At 40.8% G+C, this 21,842-nt stretch overlaps 1 protein-coding gene across 1 annotated transcript; it reads left to right on the top strand.

The window, feature by feature from the left end:
- Positions 1-1,545: 1,545 nt before the first annotated feature.
- LOC311048414 (uncharacterized protein) lies at positions 1,546-6,446 on the top strand (the record flags this gene model as incomplete). Its single annotated transcript, XM_084061672.1, has 3 exons — positions 1,546-1,641; positions 2,802-3,033; positions 5,157-6,446. The coding sequence occupies 3 exons, from the start codon at positions 1,546-1,548 to the stop codon at positions 5,771-5,773; spliced, it is 945 nt and encodes a 314-aa protein (XP_083917798.1). The 3' UTR covers positions 5,774-6,446.
- Between the last annotated feature and the right edge of the window lie 15,396 nt (positions 6,447-21,842).

Genomic DNA, 21,842 nt, shown 5'->3' with positions numbered 1-21,842 from the left:
TATTAACAGTGGTCTGACCCGTCCTTATATATGTCCACCTCCTGTGTCATTCTGGTTAGTTCAGTTTTCAGTTCAGTTGTGTTGTTCTGTCCTGTTTTTCTGTTTAGTTATTTAGTTTGATTTGTTTATTTTGAGCACATTTATTGTTTGATTATTTTGAAACGAAACACAAAAAGGAAAATAAATACAAAAAAAGGAACATTATTTTAAACCAAACAACCAAGTTTCCCTGTGTCTCTCCTTCCGACCAGCTCGGTCCCTGACAAGGGGTTAGATGAGTTGTAGATGTAAGGCCAAGGATTAACCTTACCAGTTTGCCTAGTTAGTCTGGCCTAGTTAGGATGGGCCCTCGGGAACACACTTGTAAACGGACCGCAAACGGACCGCCTGTCACCATTCCAAATCTGATGCTAACTATGCAGGTGCCCATATGCTCTTTAAACACTTCTCCTATTGACGACCAAATGAAATGGCTTTTTACCACCATATCAACGTATTTCCTTGTAAAAACAGGCTGAGTGCTTCTCAGCCAATCACAGCGATGGGGACGGCGCGGGCGTGGTCGTTCACAGACTGAGTCTGCAAAGCAACTCTTCATCCGACCGTCCCGTCCCTTCGGGTTATGGGATTTAAACTCTGCAACGTTCATCACATGCACTGCAACACGGCAGTGTTGAATCAAGTTTATGTTACTGCTGTTCCAGTTTGTGTGTGTAATCATACGTTTGCATACAAACATTTACGAACGTTTGTTTAGCTGCATCCATACCTAACTGTGATACAGCATACAGCTCCGCCTGCTGTGCACCAAAGCAAAATCTGGAGGAAAAAAAAATATTTTCCAGATCCACTTACAGTATGTCCAATGCACTTGTATGTGCGCAACCCACGCATAGCTTCCGTACCAGAGCCATTCGTTCTGCATCTGTTGTACATTGGCCGTACAATATTAGAAATTGGAACATTCTTCCGGCAGATATTAAGTGCTCAGTTCCTTGAGCAGCTTCACAGTCAAAGTGAAATCATTGCTGTGAATGTTTTCAAGCATAATGAAACAACACTTTGGTAGAGGTTTGGGTTGTTCATTTACATTGCCAAAGTTGCCATGATGTAACTACAAATATTCGTGAAATAACTTCCATTGATTAGACATGTATATTCTAAAATCACTTAACATTGCATGGTGAAACAGCTCTCAAAGTCACTCTTTTAGCAAACAAACGAATGCAAACCAAGCAGATTCTGCCAATATATCAAGAAAAGTGGAACCAAATATAACATGGCGCCACTTCTCCATTGAACTCAATGGATGCAGGCGGTTCTTTTCTGTCGCCCTATTTGAATGGTGTACGTACATGTTCTCGATAGCATCACAAAATCTGGTACACCTTTGGTTTTGTTTTGTTTTGTGTGTAAAAATGTCAACTTCCTGTATATTTTACAATTTGAAGATCCGGATCCGTGGGTCCAGTCACTGTTATAACTTATCCATCATTGAGCATGCATGTCTTCACATGTGTATTTTATGTTCACAGAGAAAGCGCAATGGGAGCCCGGTGGTGTCACAGCTTGGGGGAGGAGTTCAGCGTTCAGAGACTGCACTTAACACCCAGCAAACCAGAACTGCTGCTCCAACCTCAGGTGAGTAGGCAGGAATACCTAGAGAGGTGCGCCCCGTGGACCAAGCTCTTGGGTACGAGCGGGGACACCAAATGCATCTCCTTCCTTGTAGTCTGGAGGAACAGTTAGGTCTGCACAGTAGTGCATTCACAAAGAAATTACATAATATAGTTGCTGTTAAACTCATACTGTTATTTTTGATACAATCTTGACAACTTCTCTAAACACTTAAATACTATTTTCAATCGGGGGTGACGGCCCCCGACACTCAAGTCACAATGACGTATTGGCGCCAGAAATGTACCTGAAAATGTATTGATGTATTGTAACGCATTGTTGTCTTCCAGAATAGGTGCTAGGTCCCTGCAACATTCATTTTCGAGTGCTCCGTCCATATAGTAAAACGCTGATACGGAGCTACCTGTAGGTGTTGCCAAAAAAGACTAGTGAAATTAATATTACACAGTATTACTAACTGTGGAGCTGCTTCTTTGGCATAATGGCAGTATTTACTAAATGTTTGGTGCTGATTGGTCCAGCAGTTTGTGAGATTAGCCCCCAAACACACTGACACGCACAGACTCACAGGGGTGAAAACATAATCTCTCGCGTCGCCTTCGGCTGGTGGAGATAATCAGTGATGCTGAAGGAGGTTGAAAAGTTACGAAAAATTAAGGGTGTCTGGTTAAAGGAGTACTTCACCCCTTTTTACGGCAAATGAAGGATCCAAGGCTGAAGAAAATACTTGATGAATTGAGGTAAATAGCTGGCCAAGGACAACACAAAACTTTTTTAGTATCATTTCCAAAACAATGCTCACAGTGTAAACCCAGGTGTCTTGTATCCATTGGTATGCTCGATAGCCTACTTCCAAAACATTGCTTTAAACTGAAAAAGAAAAGGTAATAATAATAATAATTCCTAGTATTCCTTCACGGTGTGAGTCATTGATAGGGGGGGAGTATTTTTTTGGGCTGAAGTACTTCTTAAACAGAGGCTCCAAACATGTCCTGATTTATTCATTGTGTTAATAAAGCTGGGGGCCTAGTGTTATTTCACCATGAGGCCCAGAACTCCTATGTAAATACACATGGGCCTGGGTCTGGTGACAGGATGCAAACTGCGATATTCTTCGTACAGTTTTGTACTCACCGCAGGCTAATGTGTCTTCCTCCCCTCAGTGGAACGTCCCACCGTGTCTCTGGCTGTTCTACCGGTTCTTTATTCTGCTCTACACACTCAGCTGGTGTGTGTATACAGGCTTGCTCTTCAACACCCCCAGGTGGCTCATATGCCTCGCTAACGTTAGCTACTGTCTGATGGGTCTGTACTACCTGGTTGCCCTCATTAACCTGGTGGCAGCGTTCGCAGTCGTCAGGCGCCACTGTCAGACGCAGAAGATCAGTTATCCAGGTAAGACATGACTCTACTCAATATTACTGGTACAGCAAAGTAAAGCAACAAGAAATAAACCATGCATCCTCTATCGTCAACCACTTCTCCGAAGTTGGGTCGCAGAGGTAGCCATTCCAGCAAGAGAAGCCCAGATAGACCTTACTTTTCCTGGCCACATTATCCAGCTCTGACTGGGGGATTCCGAGGCATTCCCAGGCCAGCATATAATCCCTCAGCGTGGTCCTCTGTCTACCCCACAGCCTTATCTCAACCGCAAGTGCGTGGAAAACCTCCCTGGGGAGGCCTGACCGACCGGCCTAGTAGCGACCGACCGACCGATGACCTACCGACCTACCTACATACCTGCCTGCCTACATACCTACCGTTATTGATCACGTTGGGGAATTTCAGTTGCCAAAGGCAGTACAGCAGTTATAAACACAGGGCAGATATCTCTGCTGTCAGGCAGAAACCAGCTAACTCCAAAATGTTCATTTTTCAGGATATGACAAAAACAAAACAAAAAGTGGAGTTAGGAGGTTTTGTTCATCATTGATAAGAACAGCTGAATGGACCTCCAAGCTCACAATGAGGTTGGCGATCAAAAGGGGGTGGAGCCTGGAGTTAGCAAAACCCTCCACCTCCCTTTGGTGGAGTTGGCTGGTTTAGCAGACAGTTTGAGGATCTAATGGAATTAGCTGGTTTTGTTCAGAAGCGCTTTTTAATACTTTTCATTGGTTCAATATTTGTTTTACCAACACACAGACGTAAAGGGTGTTCAATAGCACTGATTTATGGGAAAAAATGCAAAAGCGTCAAAATGGAGTTAGCTGGTTTCTGCCCGACAGCAACGATATATAGAAGAAAAGGGGAGACACAGCTAAGGGGAGCAATAAGATACCGTACTAATAGTAATAAAAAAATATATATGTGCAAAAAGATGCAGTAGCAATACATTATCAATATACAGTATCAGTGAGAAAATACAGTATCAGTACAGTATTGCCATGTAATTAGGACAGCAATGAATGCAAACAACCCCCAAAGACCAAGAGGGAGAGAAGAAAAACTCAGTGAATGGGCTCAAACAGAGTATGAACAATTCAGAGATGTTTGTTCCTTCATATGGGACGGTATTAGGATTGGTTTTCAAAGCATTGAGGTGCAGGTTTGCTACTGCTGATTTTCTCAGGCGTTCAAGCCCATTCAATGAATTTATATTTCCCCAGATGCATCGGTATAGGCGGAGCTCTCTGGTCGTCTGACTATACAGTACCAGACTAAATGAAAAATGTCTTATAGCCCTCTTTTTAGTTCCTTTAGAATTTGTACCCCTTTTAGATCACATCCTTGGGCACGGTGTGCACCTATATATTACCTATTTATGAAAAGAAATGACAAAATATAACATCATGACATCCTCCTACAATCTACAATCAGTCCTGCTGGTGCAGCAACACAGATTACCCTCCTCTCCCAGCTTCCCTCTCGTGAACATGCATATTAATTGTGTGCTCATATGGACGCTCGTCCGAGCTGGATGCACAGTGGAGGCTTTAAATCCCCAGTCTCTGTGCAGTGGCCAGGAACTTTACCCCAGTGCCATTATTATTTGTATTCATTATTCTTATTATATTCTTATATCATCAACATCATCATCATCATCATCATCACATGGATTAAAGATCTCATTTGCCACGACTGATTTCAGTCATTTGGATTCCATAGAAGCCAGCATGTCTTCTATGAAAAGCAAATAGCCGATCTACAAGCTCACAACACGTCGCAACACGACGTGTTGTGAGCTTGTAGATCGCCTATTTTCGGTTATTAGTTATTTTAAGATTAAAAGAGTATTTGAAGTGATCAAACTGGCAATGGAATACATGTTTCGAAGCCTCTTCTTCAACATGAATGGTCTCAGAAATGTCATAAAGCCTAAAATCTGATTTCTTCAACTGGTTGGCTGTACGTGGAACAGCAGCAACATAGGTTTAGAATGATAATGACCTAAACATCAATAAACGTTCAGCCGTGAGCTTTTATTTTTGCTTCATTCCATGTCATCAGCATTCATCAGCTGCAGCAGCAGCATTATCATTATTATCACTACTACTATTACGAATGTGTTTTCTCCGAAGGTTCCTTGGCCGTGCTCCCGATGCCCGGCTGCCTGGGCCGCTCTCTGTCGCTCCAGTGGTTCCTGCACATCGCCCAGGGCTCCCTCTCCCTCACCGTCTCCGCCCTCTACTGGAGCGTCAGCTTCCCCGTGTCCCGCCACCCGCTCACGGCGTTCAGCCTCAACCTCCACGTGGTCAACACCCTGCAGACCCTGCTGGACTGCACGCTCTCCTCCATGCCCATCCACCTCGGCCACTGCGTCTACGTCCTGATCACCGGCTGCCTCTACATCCTCTTCGTCGTGCCCTACTGGCTGGCGTACGCCAGCGACATCCGGGGCGAGGTCTACATCTACATGGTGGACTTTGGCGAGCGCCCCGCCACCCACGTGCTGGTCACGCTGGCGCTGTGCATCTTCTGCCTGCCCTTCTTCCACTTCGTCCTGTGGAACATTGGCCTGATACGGGAGGCGCTGGCCGAGGACGACGGCATCAACGCGGCCAGGTGGTGGTGGCAGAAGGTGGGCGGCATCGGGTACAGCCCCGGCGCCCACCTGGATCGGGAGCAGTCCGTGTTCAGGATCTGTCCCGGCAAGGAAGAGACTGCGATAATCGAGCAACAGACCACCTACTATTGATCCCCCCCCCCACCCCCCCACCAGGTCCCAGGTCCCACACGGTTACATCCTCTGTGTCGATAGAAACGGTACTGAAAATTTCTAGTGAATAGGGTTGTTCACAAAGTCTAACTATAACTATAACTATAAAGATATAGTTTTAACCACTTAAAACCACATTCAAAGAACAAATACTGCACATCCTCCGTTTCTCGGTGCTGAGCCAAACTGCAAAAACAGAATCATGAAAAACAAGACCACAACCAATAATGAAGACGATGGTGAACGATATAGTTATTGTTATAGTGACAGCGCTTGGTGTGAACGGCCCTATAGAATGAATGTTGTAGCATGTCTTACTGGAAATTATCATGTTGCATCCTATTAAGTGTTACGCCTGACAAATGTGTGTGACGAAAGAGACTGACGCCACAAGGAGGCAGCACAATTCCTTACAATCACAGTTAAGAGTTTAGCCACTTTATGGTGAGTTGGGATTTTGTTTTTAAGGTTAATGTGTATGCACAACACTGGTATGCATCAATAAAAAAAACAAATCACTTTTGTGAATTGCTTTTCTTCAGAGGAAACACTGAATGTGTGCTATCTAATGTATAATATCTATGTACAGTACTATAACTCTGTCTTGCTAGAAGTTGCTACGTCATGATCTCTAGAATGTCATGATGAATAGAGCATTCTGTATAGCCACCTGCATGAGTCATACAGGCTATTATTATGTCTAACAATGTATTGAAAATAGAGGAAGTTCGTATGCATTTTCTCTTTATTCCTTGTCTTCCTACTGTTGTTATTATAAATGTTCTTAGACCTCAGACTACCGCCTTCCATCACTATCATTTTGATGCCTGCTTGTCCTGTATGGATTTATAATACTTGGATGTATGAGTGCCCCCAACACGTGGCACTCAGTTTACACACACTCAGACCACCACGGGAACTGAACTTTTATTGTGTTTTATCCTTTTGATAGATATGTGCAAATATATGTTTATGCATATGTGTTTTGTCAATAAAGATGTCAGTCAATCAGTCAATCAATGAGTTTCTCTCAAAGGCGCTGAATTTGTAACCTACCGTGTGACAAGTGCATCGAGGAGGAGCACCACATTTTGTTTGAATGTAAAAAAACAGCATAAGAAATTAAGAAATATCTAACCTGTAGTAGTGTCTGTACCTAACTACTACTAGCCCATGTAAACCGACTGTCTATGTTAGCTAACATAACCCTAAACTTATATTAGTATTACAGTTGGATAACCCAAAGATAATAGGTACCCTAATAGGTGCTTTTAGAAAGAAAAAACTATATTATGTTTGGAAAGTAGTTATGCCATATGTCCTTTTTTTTTTTTTTACAATTGCTTACGCACAAAAATGAAAGGTAACATACAGTTAGTGGAAACCTAACACTCAAAACCTCAGCCCAGATCTGCACAAGTACAAGCACATTCTCAGCGTCGCACCTTTTGCAAAACACTACGCACGTGTTTTGCAAACATACTAGAGCACACTTCTCTACATTAGACATGGACATCTGACATGATGTCACTTCTTTGCCATTTCAAAGCACTGCCTTTCAAAAATCGCACACACCTGATGGCCATCAGGTGTACAGACACTTAGGTGCTTAAAATGTGAACTCACCAATCAGGCGTAAGCACTAGAAAGGCAAGAAGTGAGTGTACCTGTCTACAAGAAAAATGGAAGGCAGTGTTCTAGTAAGAGGAGGCGGGAGAGGGAGGAGGAGAACTGTGGAAGAGGGTTAGGGAGAGGAAAATCTGTCCCAGGATGGCTTTGCCATTCAACTAGATTCTTCCCTCACTGTCTTGCGAGAAAGAACTTAGAATGTGAACAAAGTGCGACAGCCAAAACCAGTTAAATGAAAAGATGTGTCTTTCTTTCTATTTTGTACATAATTCATGCTTTCTTTTTTTGTCTCCACAAATGTTTTCGTTGTTTATGTACTACACGTACATTTTGTATTTGGAATGTGTTCTTTTCTGATTTTTTTTGTGTGCAAAATGCAACCTTTCAAAATGCATGGATGTATTGACTGATTTGACAATATTGGGAAATGTAACTATAGTATTTATTTGTGTGCAGTACTGGTCTTGTGTGTTATGTTTGGTCGATATATATATATTAATCTACTACTACTAACAATATCTCTGGAAAAGATCTTTCTCAAACTACTGCTATATTATTAGATGAGTGGAAATGTTAAGAGTGATGGAACACCGCAATGTGCAGTTTGTTCAAACAGAATCAGATCATATGAACAATGTATGTGCCATACAGTGACAAAGTTGGGCTTTTGTAAATGATTGTATAGTTTTGAATGAAGTGCTTCATTTTGATAAAGATCTGAGGTGCTCTGCTACTTGTGTGCGGTTGTGTGAATTGTGTGTAGTGCTTAGATCAATGAGCACTGTTTTCAAAAGTGTGCTTAAAGTCATACTGTGTAACTTCTTTTTCAATTAAACAAGTTATTTTTTATATATATTTTTTCCACATAAATGTGTTCTCTAAACACTATTTTTAGTAGCGAGTGTCTGCCCTGATACTTGTACCGGAAATATATTTATTTACGTATTTTGATGTTGATTAATACAGACAGTTTCTGAAAAGGTTGTTGTGTTCCAAAATATCCTTGGCGCTAGGACCCTGCAGCATTCAATTTGGTGCGGTACTTTCCTGATTTGGTTTCAAACTGAATTCTGGGAATCGCAGTTCTAACAGCAACGGAGCTACCATAGGTCTCGCCAGAAAGACTAGGATGTTACACATTATGACTTTAAGCAATTTGAAAAAAACAACAACTGTAAATTCCATTCCTGCCATATGTTACATTGTATTGCAAAAAAATAAATATTCAATTGTTTGTACTTCATACCATGTTAATGGACTACAGTTAATAAATCGTGAAACTTGAATATTGGATTTGTGCTTGGAAAATTATTTCAGTTAATAACAGAGCATTGATTTATTTTATGACCCTATTTGTGTGGACCTTCCTTCGTGTTTGTAGGCAGCAAGTTGGTAAAATCAATCCAAAATGGCAGCAGCGCTACTGCAGCACCATCTTGCGATGGTAACCAAATAATAGTAATGTTTATTGTCCCCAAAGGGATATTTGTCTTCACAAGTCTGTTCAAAAACAACAAAAAAACAAAAACAAAACAAATAACCATATAGCACAAAACAACATATCAATACATGAGGTTCCCACTGTACACAGAGTCATCCTATCAACAGGGCAGTTTGTTTAATGCCACAATGGCTGAGGGGACAAAACTCCTGCTAAAACAAACCTTTTCCCACTTCAAGGTTCTGTAACTTCGCCCCGATGGCATGAGGTCGAAGTAGCGATACAGTGTGGCACATTTGTGCCATGAGTGGACTGCCTCTTCAGTCTGATTATCAGGCTAACGTTTCGACCCTTTATATATATATATATATATATATCATACACTTGAAAAAGACCGAAAGGGTCGAAATTCTGTTTCAGTTCTTACAGTTTGGCTCAGCACCAAGAAACAGAGGATGTGCGTAATTTTTTCTTTCGATGTCTGACATGATACTAACCATGATACTGACATGATACTGACCATGACACTGACATGATACTGTACATGATACTGACATGATACTGACTGTGATGGCTGACTCAGCAGCCACACATATAGAGACTATAATGTATGGTAACTCTTCTTTTTGCTTTATACATTTAGTGTTTATTTTCAGTTGTCCATTATTAACCAGTTGAAATGACATAATTTATTGTTTAGTTGTTTTTCTATGAGTTTATTTGCATTTGATTTGACTGAGTTTCTTTGAGCTACCAGTTCTGTGGGAGGTGCTGACTAACATACATGGGCATGATGGGCTGGCCAAAGCAATAGGGATCAGCTGCTCCAGATCTACAGCTAATTGGAGAAATTGGACTGCACCACAGTCCCTCTGTACCATGGGGTGGGGCAGGGGTTTTGAGTGTGTGTTTCATTTGTAGTCTTTGTCTTTTCCCCCTTTTGTGTTAACAGTGGTCTGACCCGTCCCTATATATGTCCACCTCCTGTGTCATTCTGGTTAGTCCAGTTTTCAGTTCAGTTGTGTTTTTCTGTTTATTTATTTAGTTTGATTTGTTTATTTTGAGCACATTTATTGTTTGATTATTTTGAAACAAAGCACAAAAAGAAAAATAAATACAAAAAAAAGGAACATTCTTTTAAACCAACAACCACGTTTCCCTGTGTCTCTCCTTCCGACCAACTCGGTCCCTGACACTGACCATGACACTGACATGATACTGTACATGATACTGACCATGACACTGACCATGATACTGACCATGATACTGACCATGACACTGACATTATACTGACCATGATACTGAGATGATACTGACCATGATACTGACCGTAATAATGACCATGATGCTGACCATGGTACTGACCATGATACTGACCATGATAATGACCATGGTACTGACATGATACTGACATGATACTGACCAAGATACTGACATGATACTGACATGATACTGACCGTGATACTGACCGTGATACTGACATGATAATGACCATGATAATAACCATGGTACTGACCATGATACTGTCATCATACTGACCATGATACTGACATGATATCCAACTTCAACTACTAACTACTTTAATTTCCTTTCGGAACTTTGTTTGTGCAGTGGTTAAAAGACAACATACAGACACAATACACCAAAAAAAAAACAGTCCGGGCTCCACCCGACCTACACGTTCAGCAGTCGGATGGACGTAGGTACGAAGCTAGCTGAGCCCCTTTTGGTGAATGCCGCGGCTCTGTATCGACGGCCTGAGGGCATTAGTCTGTAATGGGTGTGAAGGGTGAGTGTGTTGTCCTCAGCTATTTGAGAGGCCTTCTTTACTGTCCGTTTCTTGTGGATACTGCTGAGTGGGGCTCCTGGTCCTTCCCAATGATCTTACCACTGATCTTAACAACCCTGCCGAGAGGTTTCAGGTTGATGGCACGCATCACGCCAAACCATGCTGTGATGTAGAAGGTCATTATAGATTCCACAAAAGACTTCAGAAAGCCTGCAGGATTGATGGTTGGACCTGAAGCTTCCTCGTCTTCCTGAGGAAGAACAGTCGTTGTTGACACTTGGAGTGAATACTGACCATGATGGGATGTCAGGCCCGCGTGATTTGGGAACGTACAGACCGGTTGGCAAACCCCCCCCCCCCAGTGGAATAAGGAGATTTTAGACGCCAGGAGCAGCTCTGTTAACCCCCGCATCCCTGTGATAATGATATAGAATATAGATGATATATATAATGTAATATATTGAGATAATGATTATTCTGGAATTGGTTGCTTTCATTGCTGTTTCCTCAGCAGAAAACCATCCGTTCCTTTTTCCTTTTCAGGATGTGACATGCCCTGACACCCCAATGACATTGCTGTGACAGGGACTGACATCTCTGTGGCAGGGCTGTTCATTCAGTGCTGTGAGATAGGCCTGATGTGAAAGGGCCCTCCACATCCATATACAATTCTACTTATAATCGTAACAGGCTTTGTTTTCTCTCCCTGGGAAGTAGGCTAATAATGAATAATAAGCACATACTAACAGTCCAGTTTCATGTAAAATGTGGAAATTGATGTTTTCTAAATTATACAAGCAACACACTACATAATAAAAAAAGGCTTACATTTGAATTGTGTGTGGGGCTGGTAAGGGACCTGGTTATTGGATATGGGGCACTGGCCCAAAAAGGTTGAGAAACACTGCTCTATAGCAATGATTACTATCACAACATAACTTTAACCTTTTAACTGAAAACTATTTGTTTTAACTAAAAATTATCACTTCCAGTAAGTCCTGTGTATTCAAGCCCTGTAATGAAAATTCTGAATTTTGACTAAAAGTACTCAATACGCGGAATGTCCCATTTCACAAGTTTTTCAAAGTTTTAAAAATATGTCAAAATCTTAAAAAAAAATAGCCGATCTACAAATAGCCGTCGTTGTGATGCGACGTGTTGTGAGGTTGTAGTTCACAGTATAAAATAGGGCTTAATTTGTTAATGTACTATGTTTAGTGATAAAAATCTAAATCTGGAAAGTAACTTTTTCAAACAATTATAGATAAAAAATGGGAGATCCAGGCACTCAAAGTTAAAAGAGGGAACAACCTTTATTTAATACAACGCCAACATGTTTAAACCTGAAGTGGTCTTCATCAGGGCTAAAAATAATCATAGTTTAGTCAAAAGTACAATATTTGCCTCTGAGATGTAATGGAGTAGAAGTATAAAGTATCAATAGGAATCAATAGGAAACAGTCAAATAAAGTAAAGGTACCTTAAAAATGTACTCAAGTACAGTACTTGAGTAAATGTACTAAGTTAATTTCCACCACTGCGTGTATTGCTGCTTTTTTCCTGAGTCACTGTTGACTTTGGCATGTATCGCTGACCTCCACTTGAACCTCGGTTACCACCAAAGAAGCAGACAACACTGTGTTGTTTGATGTTCCCATGATAAGGCCTTTAGGGTTACTCGTTTTGTAAATTCCGCTCCTTTATCGTTGTGAATTCCTGTCAAACTTAATCAATTTCCACCTACTGCCCCCAACCACTGGGTAAACCAAAAGCAGTTGTTCTGCAATTTAGGCATTTAGCAGACTGTCCACAGCCCTCCTCTGAGACACAGAGTGAAATGGTACCATATTATAATAAGCATTAGTGAGGACCAATTATAGAAAGATAGGTTGAAAATGGGTGAAGTTGTCCTTTAATGTTTTATGTAAAGCACTTTCAATTGCATTGGTGTGGAAATTACTGTACAAATAAACTTGCCTTGCCCTGCTCTCTTATCTATTATGGACGTGTGTATTCCTGTACGTAATATACCATATACTGTACACTATGCATTCCATCAGCTGGGTCTGTGTGTTTGCATTATGGCTCCTATTGGTAGGAGGGACACAAGTACATAAAGTAAATAAAGAATATCTTACAATTGACCATAATGGAATGATCACACATAATGGGAATCACAATGGATCAAAATAACGGGTTTTGATTTGCTGGGTGGATAGTGTGTGAATCCACACCCCTGCTTTTGATATCCCCTGCTTTTGATATATTTATGGCCAGTGGGGATATGTTGTATGCCTGCTTCTGGTCAGACTGAATTTAAAAAAAAATCTGTTATAAAAATGATCAAACATAAACACAAATATTTGATCATTTCACTATTTAAAGTTCATTCATTCATTCAAGATTTATTTATTCTCGAAATTACACTGAGTAATTAAACTCATTTGCAGTGTCGTCGAGTAATACAATACAGTGCAAATTCAACAACATCACAGTTTAAAAATACATTACATCTGGGAATTGGAAAAGAAAAACGCATACAGTACATGTGAGATATAAAAACTTACAAAAAGAAATCAAGACAGCATTTTTCAGAGTTCTAAAAACAATTACACATTGTGGTGACCTGTTTGGTCACCAGAGTTCTAAAACGACTGAAGGGTACTAGAGTGGTTAATTTCAATGTAGTCTGCAGGTCATTCCATGTGGTAGGACCACAGAAGCTAAAAGCAGATCTACCAAATTCAGAGTTGACCTTGGCACCTTAAATGTGAGAAAACTACTTGAACGGGTTTGATAGGGTCCAGCGGGGGCCCATTCCAAAAATTATGAGATGTAGCCAGGACAATCTCCAAGTATGGCTTTATATAAGAACAGATGCCAATGCAGTTCTCGTCTCTCTGCCAAGGAGAGCCATCCAACCTTGTTATATAAAATACAATGGTGAGTACCATAACTATCACCCGTGATGAATCTGATTGATGAGTGGTAGACAGAGTCTAGGGATTTAAGAGTGGATGCTGCTGCATGTCTATAGATTATGTCTCCATAATCCAAGACAGACAGGAACACTGCCTCAACAACTCTCTTCCTGCTGATGATAGGAAAGCTGGCTCTGTTTCGATATAAGAAACCAATTTTCTGTCCCAACTTGCCAGCAAGAACCTCTACATGGTGTTTAAAAGTAAGTCTCTCATCTATCCAAATACCAAGGTATTTATACTCTGTGACTCTTTCAATGTCAGCTCCATTCATAGACAATATGTGAAGGTCATTATATGAATGACCTTCATAAAAGTAGTAGTTTCTAGGTACATGAAAGTGGCACTATGTAACTTTATTTTCATGAATAAAATGTAATTCTGTCCAATCTGTATGGTAGAGTATACAATATAACTTGTACAATTGGGGTTGAAGCATTGAGATTGTGTCAAAGTGCATGTCTCACCTAGACACAGGATCTGACACGAATTTTGACCTGATGGTCAAGATTCAATTCATCCCCTGAGCAAGCAGGCAGGCTCTATTAGTTCAATGAAGGAAATCCGGGTAGAAAATGTATGTGAACCACATTTACCCTGGCATCCTTATTTTGGGCAAACTCTATCAAAAGTTTCGAACTTCAAAAATGTTGAGGTTCGAAACTGCCAATCTAGCACATCGCAACGGGATGCGCTGTGTGCTCGTAGATCGGCTAATTTCCCTATTTGTGTCTCACAAAGAAATAGGGCTTACAGTATGTGGTTAAGAAATTGTCCCCCTCTTTTTCCTTTTTTTTAACATCAACCCTGGATATTGTTTAGAATGTTTCAGACATAAAAGTAATAGTTTCTAGGTCATTGTGCAAGTTGGGGGAACACATTTTTGTGTACTGGGAAATTTTGTTGGCAAGCATGAAGAAAAGTGTTATTTATCAAAAGTCAAGTTTATTTGTACAGTATGGCCCTTAATCACTGTTAAGTCCCAAAGGGAAATTACTGGCCCACATTTAATAAAGAATAGTAGCCTATAAGTCAAGAAAGAAGGGCTGAACAAACACTCTGGAGCCTGGCGGTGGAACTCCATATTTGGGCAAAGCTGACCACACACACACACACACACACACACACACACACACACACACACACACACACGGGGACATGTTGAGAAAAAGAGGGAGCAACCTCCAATGAGCTACTACAGTGTTTGAGTTATGAGGACATGAGAGGTGTCCTCATAATGATGATAGGTAAACCGATAAAATGTCCTCATAAACCACCCAAACCAACACACGCACGCATGCACGCACACACACACACACACACACACACACACACACACGCACGCACGCACGCACGCACGCACACGCACACGCACACGCACACGCACACGCACACACACACACACACACACAGAGAGATTCCTGAAATAAATAAATAAATAAATAGATAGATTCTTGTCAGATTTAAGGGGGCAGATATGTATTAATGCTCTTTAGGAATTGTATTTGGATTTTTGTTTTTAATGGACATCTCAATCGGCTGGTAGAGGTCAATAACTCCTATAAGTGTCACGCCCTGGGTCTGGCCCCATCCCCTCCCTGCTCTTCTTTGGTCTCTGATTGCCTAGAATGGACTCAGCTGCGGGTGGCAGCCGTGCCTAGTTGGCTAACGGGCCTCAGAGACTATTTAAGACTGTCTGTGACTACACTCTGTGCTGGATCATTGCATTGTTGTGGGGCTTGTTTCCTGGTCCCTGTGTTTCCCCGTTGTAATGTAATTCCCTCTGTTTGAGGTGTACCTATGTTTGTTTGCATTATGATTTAAGTAAAGTCGTCGTTTATTGTCAACCTTGGTCTCCTGAGTATACTTTGATGTTGAGTTCTGCTTATGGGTCGCAAAACATCCAGGTCCCTGACAATAAGGTCATGATGATAAAGAACGGATATGTCTGTCAGTGACTGCTGGTGCTGGACCAATAGATGACAGCAACGAAAACATGAATGAAGGTCTTCACCCTGCTGCCTTAAAGGGCCTATACCCTATTACGCAAGTAACTTTTTATACAAGCATCGTTTCCGGCTAATGCTCTTCTTCCAGCTAACGTATCCGTTTTTTTATATGGGAAATGTTGCCATCCTACAATTCTAATCAGTAGTAGTAGTAGTAGTAGTGTAATCATTTATTAATGTATCTTTTTTTTTGTGTCAGTAGGGGTCGGGATTTTAGCATTGGTGGAAATATTTAAATGAAAATCTTTTCTTTAAATATATTTTAGACAGTACTAATTGAAAGCAAATGGGGTGGGAGGTTGTGTTGGGGGGTTCTGTTTGCCTTGCTTCTATGTACCTTTTTGTCGGGAGTCTTCAAAGAGATCATTGCTCTCTGGGTCTCTGAGATCAAGGTCTTGTTTGTGTACAGCATGTCTTTGTGTGGTGAAAGATGGAGAGAATATGAGGTGAAAGCCGAGTGAACGGTGAAAATGAGTAATTAGAAGAGATACAAGATAGGTGTGTCAATGCACATTGACAAACCTAAATATAACACAGAAACCTAAATATAACACACACACACACCTAAATATAACACACAAACCTAAATATAACACACCCAATATCAATTTGATTAGCTGCAGCTGTGTTGCTTACATCATAGTGTGCTATAAGGTCAGCCTTGATATGCAACCTGCCATGTTTTACCCAGATTTTAACCTGAACTGGGAAGCAAACTACAAAATCAGCCTATAGTTTCTATAACCCTTTAAGTGGCTAAAGTAGACTGCAAAACATACAATAACAAAAGATAATACATCCGCTTTGGTGCTTGTTTTGTTGATTTCTGCCACAAAGTAAGGTTCAGGAAAAATGTCCTGGACCTTACGTTTGCCTCTGTTACATAATGTTAGTTTACAATCCAGCACAGCTTTGGGGTGTCCTGTAGTATCCCGTTAGAACTGCTGAGCTGTTATAGTACTTTTCCATTTCCTAGTCGTACTCTCTCCCTTCTTGGAAGCACCATATGTATCCAAACTTTAGCCAATGAAAGCTGATCCCTCCTGGGAAGGTATTTAAACCTCTGTTTTTATAAAGGCACTATGAAATATCATATTCTTCTAAACAAACAGCGAGCTTGATAAAAGACAGGGCTCTGGTCCATGTTGAAGGCAGGTTTTCACTAGGGTGTGGACACCACAGGTTCCCAGTGGTGGAAAGTAAAGTAAACGTACTCAAGTAGTGTACTTGAGTACAATTTTGAGATGCTTTAACTTAACTTGAGTACGTCCTTTTTTCAATCATTTATGCTTTTACTCCATTGCATCTCAGAGGCAAATATTAGATATAATGGCTAATGTTATATTATAATGATTTGAAAACAAGTAACTTCGCAGGTTTTTATTATTATTGATAATTTAAAAATATTGTACACTTCAGCTATTCAAAAACAGCAGCTCTACAAGATCACATTTTCGGCAAACAAATTGAAATATCTTAATATCATGTGTATGAGCACTTTTACGTTTGGTACTTTAAGTGCATATTGATGCCAATACTTTTGTACCTTTACTCAAGTAAAATTTTTAATATAGGACTTTTACTTACTTACTTTTACTTACTTTTACTTACATAAGTATCTGAGTACTTCTTCCACCACTGTAAGAGCACATGCAGGGAGCAGCAGTGTCCTGGGGTTGGACGGACAAAGGACCTCTGTGTTCAAGGTGTTGGTTTGTACAACTTATCAGACAGACAGCGGAGCATCTGTTTTGGTAAGGAGCATGGAGTCAGAGTTTGGTTACAGATGTCCCACCTAACATCATACACCTCCTATTGATGTAGCAGGGGCTCCATCGCCTCTCTGTAAATTCCTAGAGTGCCATTCAAGGTCTCTTCTGGAAAAAGGTTCATGTTTGAAATGAACCCACGGCCAACTATTAGAGCTGGCTTATTGTACTGTATCTGTTGATATCAGTGGTGTAAAGTAACTAAGTACATGTACTCAAGTACTGTACTTTTGTAATTTCTAGGTATTTTTACTTGACTGGTGTATTTCCAATTGTCTATACTTTTTACTTCTACTCCACTACATCTCAGAGGCAAATATTATATTTTACTCCACTACAATTATTTGAAAACTTGTGTTACTAGTTACTTTGCAGATATAAATGATTACGTTATAAAACATATATTAACCACTTTAGCCCTATTGTATACCTAGGCTATTTGAAAATTGCCGATCTACAAGCTCACAACGCGTCGCATCGTTCGTGACACGTTGTGAGCTTGTAGATCTGCTATTTTAAAACATTTTAGTACTTTTACCTTTGGTACTTTAAGTACATTCTGATACCAATACTTTTGTACTTTTACTCAAGTAAATTTTGAATTCCAGACTTTTATTTGTAACTGAGTACTTCTACATTGCAGTAATGATACTTTTACTTAAGTAAAACATTTGAGTACTTTTCCCACCACTGGTTGATATCCACTGTGAAGCAATGGTGCAAAGAGCACGGTCAGAGATAGAACCGTTGGTTATAGTACGCTTTAATATTGATCAGATCTCTCATTGTGTTGTGACAGTCCATGCATATACAGTAAATGGGTCATTAGAAAAGTATTAATTGCAAAACGTTGTAACACATGTATATTTACTGGCCCAATGCTGGTTGAGAACATACTGTATGCCCCTCCAGTTGTACAATATCCGCTGTACCCATTGAGTAGTTAGTGCAATACCCATAATCATAGTAGGCCTAGTTGGAGGCCAATCTAGGACGTCCATATGGACATAAAAGGGACACAAACAAACAAAAATTGGTGCATTTATATGAGAGATCTCTATATTTTGGGAACATGCCGTCACAGCGCCAATATGATGTCATCTGTTTGAGATCCACATGGAAGCCACGCTGGTATTAGACCCCGTCTAAACACTTTCATGGGATGGGATGTATGGAAAGGGGTGGCGTTTTTATTTTGTTTGTTATTGGAAGGTGTTTGAAATGTTTGCAAATTACAATTTAGACAAGGTAATCACATACATATGTAGCACTGGCCCTTTAAGGAAAGTGCATAAAGAGGGGTGGCCAGGTTTGTGGCCTCCTGTCTAGCCAGAAGCCTGGTTTGAGTGTTTGTGAGAGAGACCTGGAGGCATGAGGGGTACACACTAATTCTCGGTAAGACAATCTGAAACAAATGACAAGGCTTTTATAACCCATTGTAACCATAGTATATATATAGGAGTGTAGATAGGCTGACAATATGAGGCCTGTTGTTAATTATACTAATATATATCTGTACTTCCAGAAGCCTCCAGGTCCTTTGAGCAGCAGTACCCTGTGGCTGTGCAGACCTTTATCAATTGGAGCCATGAGCATATATTGACTATTTGGGTATGTTTATATTTTGCTGTATTTTGTCATCTTGCTATGAGCCTAATGAATTGATGAATTGGGATGAATTGTTGGAGGGTTGGTCTAATGCTTTATTATTAGATTTTTGTAGGAGCTGAACTGATCACTGTTTTTCCCACCGTGCCATATATATATATACTATTTAGACTGAGTGCAACAGGGTTGACTGAGGACAGAGATATACTGGGCCATTAAGTAACATTGCATGATTTTGCTTTTGGTTACTTATTTACTTTATTTTCTTTTGGTTTTGCATTATTTGGATTTGATTTGATTAATTTCTGTATATTTAGTTTAGAGGCCCCGAAGCCCTTACCCTTATTGCCCCTTTGCCTCTTGAGTTTAATCCCTTTTGCAGAACTCTAACACTAACCGCTTTCTTCCGTTCTGTATTTTAACCTGACCATTTTATACCAACTGTTGAATAAACTTGACACATTTGATACATCAGCCTCTGGTTCTGTTAATTCTGAACCCGTACTTTCCTGGGGAACCTTACCTTGTTAAGTCCTATATATCTATATATATACAGTATATGGTTAATGTGTTTAAAGGATCCCTCACTCCTATATGTGTGGGTGGCGTAGTCATTGCTTTACAAAGGCCCTGCTACACATAGAATGCAAAGTGCCTCAGGAAAGTAGGATCACAGGAAAACCAAGAACCTAGCATCAGTCTAAACATACTATCCAAAACATTATAATCTGTACATTGAAACTATAGGATACCAGGTAAACAGAGAACCATATGATCTGTTTAAATAGCATTCTAAACATTGTTGGTCAGGGAAAACATGCCTATATAAGTAACAAAAACATGAGAACGAATGACCAAGGTATATGTTTGCAAGGTATAGCCATATCTTGGTCAGTCGCACTCGCTAGCATCAATCGAGGCAAGGTGGCAGAAAGGGGTACAGGGAGAATTAAGTGCTGGGGGGGTGAGGTGGAGTCTGAAGAGGTGAGTCTCCAGACTATGGCGGAAAATTGGGAGTGAGTCTGAAGGCCTGACTGCAATGTTTGTTCCACAGTTTGGGAGCCAGGAGGGAGGTCTGGGACGTGTGGAGCGTTGTCCCGGGTGTTGGCTGATTTGAGTGAGCAGGATCCGGGAGGGTTATAGGGTTGGATCAGGCTTTGAAGGTATGGAGGTGCCATGCCTTTGGTTGCCAGTGCAGGCAGCAACCGGCAGCCAATGGAGGGAGCGGATGGAGGGAGCGGAAAAGGGGGGAGACATGTGAACATTTTGGCTGGTTGAAGACCAGGTGTGCTGCAGCATTCTGGATCATTTGGAATGGCGTGAGCATGCCGGGAGGCCAGTAAGGAGGGAGTTACAGTTGTCAAGTTTTGAGATGACTGAGGCCTGGATAAGGAGTGAGCTGACTCCGAAGGGTCTAATCCTTCGAATGTTATAAAGTGTAAACCTACAATGACCGCTGCAATGTGTGCCTTGAAGGACAGCTGACTGTTGAGTTATCTATGGAAATAGTTAGATCCTGCATGGGGCAGGACTAACCTGGGAAGAAGAGAAGCTCAGCCTTGTCTGGGTTCAGCTCGAGTGTGTGGTGGGAAGACATCCACTGTGAGATGTCAGCCAGACATGCAGCGATGTGCTCTTCCACCTGAGTGGCAGAGGGCGATTTTTGCATCATAGGGGGATTTCTGATTCATAATAATAATAATAATATAATCAATAATATTAATAATTATTATTATTATTACACTTATGATTATTATTATTATTATTATTATTGTTGTTGTTGTTGTGCTTGTTGTTATTTAATTAGACATCTACATCAGTGCCACTTGAAACAAAATCCCCCACAGGGCAGTGCTTCCTAGGTGGCAGCCAGACCATTGTTTGCATGCTATTAGATTTAGGGTTATTGTTTGCAACACAGAATGGATGTTTTCATAATAAGGAGAAACCCATCATTAGCAACATCTCTTCTCTTTAAGTGTGTTTACGGTAATTACACTAAGTTAAGTTCAGAAGAAGTATAAAGATCTCCCTGTCAAATATCGGGCGTGTCTTTGAACAATAAACATTTGAATTTAAGTTATGTGTCATGATGGATTAACATGACACAGCTATTCAGCAATAGTTGTTGCTGACATGGTGCCAACTGCTTTCCACGTTCATTTCAGCAGGTTGTTGTTGGCACAGCTGCATGCCAGCAGTGTCTCCGTCTATTAGCAGACCCTGCATCATATCTAGACTATCCAGACACATACTGAGTGTAGACGGAGGTGTCAAGGAGAATGATCAGAGTCAGAAAGTACACCAATTTAACCACTTAACCCATTAAGACCTGAGGCCGATTCTACAAATGCCTTCTAAATCAGTAGTTCTCAAACGTTTTCGTGCCAAGTGTAACAGAGTGGTTCACAACCTCAGCCTGATGGCCTGAAACTCTAATATCTCCCCCGAGCTATAGGGAATTCCCTTTGGCTTAGTGGTTAAGATGCTGGCTTTCCCACGAGGGAGACCCAGGTTCGAATCCCGGGTGTTACAATGGTGCCGTGACCCGGATCGGGTTTCCCCGTGGGAGGAGGTCCAATCCCGGGGTTCAAATCCCGGGCGTTACACAAGGACCCCCACATTGATATATATTTGTCCGCGGAAGAGAAGATTTGCCTAAAAAAAAAAGACACTTTAAAGATTAAAAAATATAAATGTTAAAAAATAGCAGATGTACAAGCTTGTCGTGCTGCGCTGTGTGCTTGTGCTGTATATCTGTTATTTTTGAGAACCACTGTTCTAATCCACTGTCTTAAGTCCTAAGAGTTTTCTGAAAAACG

This window comes from Gymnoscopelus microlampas (assembly GCF_963454915.1).
Source record: "Gymnoscopelus microlampas genome assembly, chromosome: 7".
In the NCBI taxonomy this organism is placed as follows: Eukaryota; Metazoa; Chordata; class Actinopteri; order Myctophiformes; family Myctophidae; genus Gymnoscopelus; species Gymnoscopelus microlampas.
Note: the sequence above shows the minus strand (reverse complement) of the source record. Positions and strands in the feature narration are given on the sequence as shown.